This window comes from Brachionichthys hirsutus, chromosome 15 (assembly GCF_040956055.1).
Source record: "Brachionichthys hirsutus isolate HB-005 chromosome 15, CSIRO-AGI_Bhir_v1, whole genome shotgun sequence".
Classification (NCBI taxonomy): domain Eukaryota; kingdom Metazoa; phylum Chordata; class Actinopteri; order Lophiiformes; family Brachionichthyidae; genus Brachionichthys; species Brachionichthys hirsutus.
In genome coordinates, this window is record NC_090911.1 from 670,043 (window position 1) to 679,803 (window position 9,761).

The 9,761-nt window shown below is 47.2% G+C and overlaps 1 protein-coding gene across 1 annotated transcript; it reads left to right on the forward strand.

The window, feature by feature from the left end:
• The first annotated feature begins 1,972 nt into the window (after window positions 1-1,972).
• On the forward strand, window positions 1,973-7,941 carry LOC137904911 (major facilitator superfamily domain-containing protein 12-like). The gene is made up of 11 exons (XM_068749128.1): window positions 1,973-2,120; window positions 2,310-2,429; window positions 3,785-3,995; window positions 4,072-4,201; window positions 4,767-4,952; window positions 5,024-5,116; window positions 5,196-5,288; window positions 5,789-5,959; window positions 6,031-6,125; window positions 7,664-7,794; window positions 7,880-7,941. Exons 1-11 carry the CDS (start codon window positions 1,973-1,975, stop codon window positions 7,921-7,923), a joined length of 1,422 nt encoding a protein of 473 aa, XP_068605229.1. The 3' UTR covers window positions 7,924-7,941.
• Window positions 7,942-9,761: the final 1,820 nt, after the last annotated feature.

Sequence of the window (9,761 nt, forward strand, 5' to 3'; positions counted from 1 at the left end):
AATTAGTAGGTTTGATGCGAATGTGAAGAAAGAATGTGATGTGTGTCGCGTGAGTGTAGAAACGTGTATGCATGAGTTTGTTGAATGTAGAGAGCTTCAGGGGTATTTTGAGAGGATGAGGGAGATGATTGACAGATGCTGGAGAGGACGGTATGTGGTGGAGATGGAGTGGAAGGCGTTGTGGCTGTTCGGAGTGACTGGGAAGAAGAAGGGGGAGAACATCAATCTGCTAAACCTGGTCTTGAGCCATGCAAGGTACGCGGTAAAATTCAGGAGGAATCTGGCCCACTATGACAATAATGTAACGGACGTCTGGAGGTTATTCAGGAACACGGTGAGGAGGACAATAACGACACTTCATAAAAACATTGATCACGAAGACTTTCTGCAGGGGTTTATTGAGGGGAGCACTTTGGTTCAAATGCACGGTGAAGCACTGAAATTTAATTTTGACTGAGTTACTGATGTTTGGTTTTATTGATTTGTTTTGATTTGGTGGGAGGCCAAGTGTCTGTCCACCATTATGTTTCCTGAGTTTATGTGTTTATGATTTGGTGAGAGGCCTCGTGTCTACTCACCCTTATGTTTTGCTGTGTTTATGGTTTTATGATTTCGGTGCCGGTTTGGAGTACGTATGAGTATGCATGTATGGACTGCTGCCACCCGTTTTTATCACTGTATATATTGTAAAATTGTAAATAATATGACATTTTTGATAATAAAAGATAAAAAAAAAAAAAGTAAGCACTGTTGCCTCACAGCGAGATGGTCGCAGGTTCGTCTCCGGCTTGTGGCCATTCTGTGAGGAGTTCGCATGTTCTCTCTGGGTTCTCCCCGTGTCTGCGTGGGTTCTCTCCGGGTTCTCCCCGTGTCTGCGTGGGTTCTCTCTGGGTTCTCCCCGTGTCTGCGTGGGTTCTCTCTGGGTTCTCCCCGTGTCTGCGTGGGTTCTCCCCGTGTCTGCGTGGGTTCTCTCCGGGTTCTCCCCGTGTCTGCGTGGGTTCTCCCCGTGTCTGCGTGGGTTCTCTCTGGGTTCTCCCCGTGTCTGCGTGGGTTCTCTCTGGGTTCTCCCCGTGTCTGCGTGGGTTCTCTCTGGGTTCTCCCCGTGTCTGCGTGGGTTCTCTCTGGGTTCTCCCCGTGTCTGCGTGGGTTCTCTCCGGGTTCTCCCCGTGTCTGCGTGGGTTCTCCCCGTGTCTGCGTGGGTTCTCTCCGGGTTCTCCCCGTGTCTGCGTGGGTTCTCTCCGGGTTCTCCGGCTTCCTCCCACTAGGCTGATTGGTGACGCTAAATTGTCCGTAGGTGTGAGTGTGTGTGTGGCTGATTGTCTGTCTCTGTGTTGCCCTGCGATGAACTGGCGGCTTGTCCAGGGTGTAGCCCCGCCTCTCGCCCATTGACTGCTGGGATTGGCTCCAGCTTGGCCCGCGACCCGATAGCGGAATAAGCGGTTAGAAAATGAAAAAAAAAAAAAGTACCTAATTCTATTTTTATTTTTCATGAAACGTGCTATGACTTTCAGTTTACTACGATGCGGCGGCAGGAGGGAGGGAATTATCTCATGCTTACACGAGTTTGTTTATCTTTGTTCGTCACGTGAGAACACTTTTGATTGGCTGCACGCATTCTTGCTGTGACGTCACCGGTATGGGTCTGCGCTGTTTACTTCTTTACTATCTGGGCTCAACTTAAGTAACTAGGAGGTTTCTGCTCAGATATTATCTCTTTGCCTGTTTTTTCCGCCACATATGACAGCTAGCATAAAGCTAGCACACGGGCGCCATTTTATGAATAGCAGTTTAAATAAGGGGGTTCGCGTAGGTCGGTGTTCAAACCTCTATCGCTCCTCCTCGCGTTCACTCAGTCAGCTGATCTTCTGAGGAAGAGGAGCCCGTCCTCCGTGGAATGACTAACATGTGATGCGTTTAATGACGGGACGAGTCAGACCTAATCCCAGGGAAGAGAATCCGGCTGAAAGGTGAGATGACGGACCCGGAGCGGCCTCTAGCAGCCCCCAAGAAGCTGAGCTACGCGGTGGGACACTTCCTGAACGACCTCTGCGCGTCCATGTGGTTCACCTACCTGCTGGTGTTCTACCACTCAGTCCTGGGCTTCCAGAGCACGCACGCAGGTCTGCCGCCAATCACAAGAGAGATGTTCTAACGCTGCTGGTTTACGGGATGTATCGATATTTCAGTCAGTAATTTAGTGCACGTTAAGTCAGGACAGGATCGCTGCTCTAATCTGTGTCAAATTAGGGTCCTTGAATATAAAATGTGGAATGAATGATTATCACAAAGCCCATGTCTGGATGGTGCAGGTGTGCTGCTGCTGGTCGGGCAGGTAGCCGACGCCATCTCCACGCCGCTCGTCGGCTACGAGTCGGACCAGACCCCTGGCTGTGGCGCCTACGGGAAGAGGAAGTCGTGGCATTTAGTGGGTGAGAGATCGACTCCCGGGCCGCGGGCGGGAGGTGGGAGTCGGAAATAATTTCACCCTAATGGGTGAGGTGTGAATTATTCACAGGTGAAAGCAACACTCACACACCTGTCCTTCATGCTGGTGAGGAAAACGAGACCGATTATATCGAGGAGGCGGGTTGTTGGTTCGGTGCAGACAAAACCAAAATGTGTTTATGAACAGAAGATTGATTGGGAGTTAAAAAACATGAATAATGAAGTCATTAGCGGTGACTAGCGGTGACTAGCGGTGACTAGCGGTGACTCGTGCTGACTAGCGGTGACTCGTGGTGTATGAGGACTCACAGGCCGTTCAATGTAACGACACGTGCACTTTACAGGATTAGCAGGGAGAGACAGAACCCAACCTGACCCACAAGAGCAAGAACTTTGGAGGCAAGGAAGAACTCCCCTTTAACAGGCAGAAACCTTGGACAGAACCTAATGCTCATGGTGGATAGGCTGAAGCTTTTTCAGTATAAAACTAAAATAATGTCATATATTGTTATGAGGGATAATGGTCTGTCCCCCAGAGAGCCGGCAGCAAGGGCGGCTAATGCCTCGGCTAACTAGCTTCCGTGCCGCTTGGACGTCTATTTGGCCCCGCGTGTCGCTCCAGATTCTCCTTCCTCCATGTGAACGATCCCTGAAGGCTGAATCTGAAGCAAATGGAATTCTGCTCATCTTTTTAAGACGTTCCACCTCTTATCCAGAATCCTTGGGTTCTAGCTGGGTGGCGGATGTACACTTATCTGAATAGATATTTAAACTCTTCTTGGGCCGCTCACACAATGCTAATCATTTTAGTTGGATTGTTAGTAAAGCAAACAAAGGACATGTGACTCCAGTTGATTTGGAGATCAAAGAGAGAGGAAGGAAAGATTAGATGCAGGTCTGTAGTTGGCTCGGCTCTCTGGATCTAGAGTGGATTTAATTCCCAGACTATTTCAAGGATTGTGGTACATAGTCTGTTGATAAAGACAGATTAGTCACATCTAATAGAGGTTGTTGGTTTAGATGACGTCGGGTCTATGTGTTCTAGTTTATACCATCACATGACCTCATCAGATAGACTTGTAGTAACGGTGTGTTTCCTGTTTCTACTTGAAGAACTGTAAATGTAGAGCAGGAGTGCTGCACACCTTAACAGATACCAAAGGCTTTCAGATTAGGTGTAATCAGATTAAAGTTTTCATTGATGGTCTCAATACCACTGGAAGCGATGCAGAGTCGTCATTGAAGGTTGAGTATTTCCTGAATTCCGCTTTGGATGGTTGAGCTCATTTCATTTTGGTTCATTCTGAATTGGGAACAAATGTTTATGCTTGTTCTCCAGGTACGCTAAGTGTGCTGCTGTCCTTCGCCTTCGTCTTCAACCAGTGTCTGGGCTGCAGCTCCTCCACCCCTCAGTGGGTCAGCGTGATCTTCTTCGTTCCGTTCATCGTCATCTTTCAGTTCGGCTGGGCCGCTGTTCAGATCTCACACCTGTCTCTGATTCCGGAGCTGGTCACCTGCGAGCATGCTAAAGTTGAACTTACTGCCTACAGGTATGCGTTGTAAACACGCAGACACACGATGCGGCGTTCTACAGACCCCAGTGACCCCCCCCCTGTGTGTGTGCAGGTATGCGTTCACAGTGCTGGCCAACATCACGGTGTACGGAATGGCTTGGCTGCTGTTTCACTTCCAGGCTGGTGAGGATGAAAGCCCAGTTAGTGATGCGCTCGGACCCGCGGACGTCACCGTCTTCAGGGTGAGTTGGGTCACACGGCCCCCGTTCAGGTGCCTCGTGTGAAGAACCCGAGCAGAGAAGCTAGAATAACATGTAAAAACAGTGGAACCGGGCAGCTGGGTGGGGGCGTGGCCCCAGGCCTCGCCACGCAGCACTCTGACGAGCCCCGTGACGGCCATGAAATCAGAAAGAAAAAAATCATCTTAATGTGTCGACTGATGATTTTATTTCTTGACATGTTGTTGATTTTTGACTGATTTAAAAAGTAGAAATGTTTCTACAATGGCCAACAATACATTTCAGAAACTGGAAAGGTCCGTCCACCGTGAGCCTAGGTTCTGTCCAAGGTTTCTGCCTGTTAAAGGGAAGTTTTTCCTTGCCCTTGTGGGTCGGGTTGGGTTCTGTCTCTCCCTGCTGATCCTGTAAAGCCCTTGAGATGACTTCCTGTTCTGATCTGGCGCTGGAGAAATAAAACTGAATGGACTAGAGCAGCACAGATTAGAGCACAGTCCTCTATCAGGGCTGGACGGTCTTACACTGTCCGGCAGCCATTTGGCCCTCTGACCTTTGATGTGCTCGCTAACAGAATCTGGCCTTATTGGTGCTGGGCATCGGCGCGCTCTTCTCCATCGTCTTCCACCTTGGAACCACAGAGAAGAGAATGGATGACGAAGAGAGAGAAGGGGAGCAGGGTCCCCCACTTCTTCGCCCTAAGACCCCAGCAGGTGTTCTGCAGTGGAAGTGTTGGCTGCAGCAACCTTCCTTTTACCAGGTAGGAGGATTCCACAGATGGTCGAGCGTCTCTGCTTCTCCGGCTGATCCGTGAGTGTCTGTCCCCTCTAGATGGCCTTTCTCTACATGCTCACCAGGCTGATCGTCAACCTGTCTCAGACCTACATCTCCATGTATCTTGTGAACACCTTACAGCTGCCGAAGGTAACAGGATCCCCGTTCGCTGTCAGCGCTGCTGCAGGCCCTTCGTTGTTGTTCACCTTTCTCCTCCTCCGTCCAACAGAAATTTATTGCAACGATCCCTTTGGTGATGTGCCTGAGTGGCTTCGTTTTCTCTTTCATCATGAAGCCTCTCAGTAAACTTATTGGGAAAAATGTAAGTAAAAACACAATTGACTGAGCTGGTACCCAAAGGTTCACGTTTGGCCCTCCTGATGAAGAAGACATGAGAGGGCAGGGCTGGCATGCCTTCTTTCACTCTTAATCCGGACCTCACCTGATATCACGCAGAAATAGTACAACGAAAAAAGACACGAACTAGTTCTAGAGCTGTTCCTCACTCAGCTACGGCGTTACGGTCCTGAAGCGGTCTGTCGTTGAAAGCCCCCGTTTATCCTGTACTTACGATGTACTCACTCACTACTCCGCAGCCAGGGCATCCGAGTCGTCGGTGAGCAAGGACCAGCTCGATTTCTTTTACATTTATCTTCACATCCAGCGTTTGATCAGCGCAGCGCTTGCCTCTAAATGACTCTAAGCCAGATCATTGGTTCTATATTGGCAAACTGCAAGAGGAGAATATCTAACATACATGTCCAGTATTTTTTTAAAGATTTCAAAGAGGTGACTGAAGTAGCTCTCCTCTGATTGGTCCAGGTCACCTACTTTGTGGGCCTGTTGCTGATCCTGGCCTTTGCCACCTGGGTGCTGCTGGATGAAAATATGGGTCAGCGGGTGTACGCGGCCGGCGTGCTGCTGGGCGCCGGCTCTGCCACCGTTACGATCATGTCGCTCGCCATGACCGCCGAGCTGATTGGCGATCAGACGGTGAGGAGTCTTGTGTGAGGCGTGTGACGCGCGCTGATCGCACATTGACCCGTTTTCATACCTGTCTGCAGCAAAGTGGAGCATTCGTGTACGGAGCCATGAGTTTCACTGACAAGATGGCCAACGGCGTGGCTGTGATGATCATCCAGGTCCTACATCCTTGCCAGTTAGTATGCAAAAACCCGACTCAGACTCTGATGTGTCTCGGTTCGGTTCGCTGGACCACAAATCTGTTGAAAGGTCAGATAAACAAACAAGGTCAACCAATAAAAAAAGACAATGCCTCAGTTCTGGCAGACAGATAAATATATTCCTATTATATTTATGTAATTATCATAATACTCTTTCTCTGCACCATATGTGTCAAACTCAAGGCCCGGGGGCCAAATGTGGCCCATCCCGTCATTCTTTGCGGCCCGTGAGAGCTGGTGCAGACATTTGTTTTTGTAAAATGCTGCATCTGTCACGTGTTCTCAGCAGCTCGCTTTGCTGGTTGTTCTGCAGTTCTGCCGCTCTCAACTGTGACAAAAGAGCAAAGTGAACTTTTGCCGGATGATATTTTTAGTAATGTGGTTTTCTCAACCCGATGTTACGGAAGCTTATTGCATTCACTGAAAAAAAAAAAAGTTTTGGTTTTCCTGAATTTATGAGAACTTAAAGAAAGAAAAAAAAGTTTCGGTTTTCCTGAATTTATGAGATAACTTCAAGCCCTATTTTCCGAAGAAGCATGTCGATGCTGCATGCAGCCTTCGCCCTCGTTTGCCCACAGATTGGATATTTTGAGCAGTGTAGCAGGTGAACACAAATGCCTAATTGTTTCCTGAGTAACAACAAAGCCATGTTGAAGGCATTTCTGGTGCATCATCTTATATCCATGGAGCATGCCATGTTGATCCATCTGTTCCTGAAGAAACAGCGCAGTATCCAGCAAATCAGAATGGCACTTTCTTCTGAACAACCGCATAGACTTGAGGTGATACGCAAAGTCGATAAACTGAGAACAATCCCTTCAAGGTTACTCAGACAGCAGAGTATTTCCCAGTGTCTTAAACCAAGATGAAAATAAAAGCGAATAGAACAAGCAAGATCTACGGCAGCCATTACTAGACCTAAAATAAATAGGCCTACAGAATTATTTCAACATTTCAGAAAAACTGAAAAAATTACCTTCAAAAACCGGAATAAATTACCGCTAAAAACAGAAAAAAAAATATTTGCTCTAAAAACTGGGAAAAAATTACCTCTAAAAACTGAAAATAATTACCACTAAAAACAGAAAAGAAAAAATTTGCTCTAAAAACCGAAAAATAATTACCACTAAAAACAGAAAAGAAAAAATTTGCTCTAAAAACCGAAAAATAATTACCACTAAAAACAGAAAAGAAAACATTTGCTCTAAAAACCGAAAAATAATTACCACTAAAAACCGGGAAAGAAAATTACCTCTAAAAACAGAAAAATATTACCTCTAATAACATTAAAAAAAAACATTTAGCATTAATTTATCTCATTATTTCAGAAAAACAGAAAAAAATACCTCTAAAAACAGGAAAGAAAGGATTTATCTCATTAATTCAGAAATTCAGGAAAACCGAATTCTTTTTTTTCTTCAGTGAATGCAATGAGCTTCCGTACGGTGTTGATCTTTCTTGCCGAACTTGGTTTCAGTATTTCACCATTCATGATGGCTCTCCTCTTCCTCAGTGCCGTGGCCTGCTGCGCTGCCTGCGTCTGGTTCTATCACGACGCCATGGTCATCGTAACAGGAGGCGTAGCTTTCGTGGCTGCTTTCGCCATGTGCTCCATCTTCATTTGGCCAATCAGGATTAGACCAAGTGAGCCAAATACAATGTTTTGTCTGACTAATTATATCTGCTCGGATCAGGCCCACAACTCAACTCGTTCCTTCTGTGTGTTTAGGAGCTCTTCCAGCCATCGCTGAGGTTGAAGGCAGATTGAATTAACACAACAGTGAAAACGACCTCGGCTGGATGGGAAGTCCAGTTCCTTTTTATTTACTCAGGGAAACGCACGGATGCACAGCACATTTAAAACGTATAAGCTAAGGACTTAGAACGGCCAAAGAATCTGGGGATGGAACATTTTATTTATGTATCTGATAGTTTTCAGTTTTTTCTCATCACTTTCCAAAATGTATGTAATCTGGTGGCTAAGAACCGGGTGAATCGACAATAGGTTCCTGTCAGCGCAGCGATGTGGTCGACAGGTGTCGAGTCCATGTTCCTGAGATGAAAGACTGTCACACGTGTGGCCTTCGCGCCACGTGACCCACATGTCACGGTGCTGGTCTATCCGTTTACCAGGATGGAGAAAGGGAATCAGATCCACGATGAGGTGGAGCCAAGCGATTCATCCCAGGAACAGCAAATGAAGCTTGGCCCATTTTAGGCTCCATCTGCTGACCCCCCAGGAAGCAATCCTTTCTTTCATGGAATGACAGCAGACCAAAGTGTACAGTCCAAAGGGACAGCATCGAGACAGCAATTCATTTTACACTTCAACTTAACTCGGGGTGTATCCAGAGTGTTTTTTTTAGTGCCCGACATTCCTTATGTGGTTTTATTTATTCTCTTTTTACATTGCATTACTTATACTGACGCTGGCTAAGCTGCTCGATGTGAAAGTTATACAAATCACAACAAAATGTGACCAAACTAATCCTAGTATAAACTATTCAAACTCCTTAAAACCAAAAGAAACCCCCAAACAAAAACAAAAAACAACGCATTCCAGAATGCTGATTCAAATCTTGGTTCTGCCTCTCTCTACGCAGATACTTTCAGACTTGAGGGTTATGAGGTGTCATTTGGGGGTCGGGGTGTTCTGGACACGCCACTGGTTGTATCCCAGTGACGTCTCTGGGAGGAACTGTGCGGTGTCCCATACGCGGCCGAGGTTCATGTGGGGTACAGCCCCAACCTCTGTTTTTATGTCATTCATTATATTTCTATTTTAATCAATCACAGGGAGCGGTGCTCTGTGTCTAGCTGTATATACATGTATATATATATGTATATACAGTATACCAATATAAGGGAATCATGCTGGTGAAATACGACGTCGTCTCGTATGTTAATGTGACCTTGACCTTCAACTGTGCTTTTAGTTTTGCTGTCTTTGTAACTTCAATGGATGTGTGTTGGGGCTGTTTTTATAGCGACGTTCATTAAACAGGTTTCATGAGGGAAGTAAAAATGTGTCGAACTTCATGCGGAACGAGCGACGGAGCCGCGAGACGCAGCACGGGACCAGTGGGTGTGTTTACGGCCGTCACACGGCCCGGCCCGCTGGCTGAGCAGAACGGTGCTTTGTGAAGTCGCTGCATGTTGGAGGACGCGAGCACTTTCTCCCGTCCCACGGTCAGACGAGGTTGGATTGTAGATTAACTAGAAAATATAATTAGACGAGGCCGAAGACGAGGTGATTACCGATTGTCTCGTCTCTCATATTGTCCGATTCGAGTGTTTTGAAAGCAGGAAAGCCGATTATCTGGTCAGAACGGTAACCACTGACCTAAACTAGTCCTCGTCCACCTGACTCCGGACATGACGGCGAGTCACGATAGATCAGCCACTGAACGTAACGGCTTCAGGTATAAACCTGCACTCTTCCTCCGGGTTCGGTTCCTCAGTCCGGGTTTAGGCCCGGGTCGAATCCACACGTGTGAACGTGCCACGTCGGCCTCGCTATTCTTAACCGGCGATTCGGCTGTTCATGCAGAAGCCAGACGACGGTTCACCGGGTGTACAGAAACGCAGTCAGGTCCAGGAGGCTGGATCAG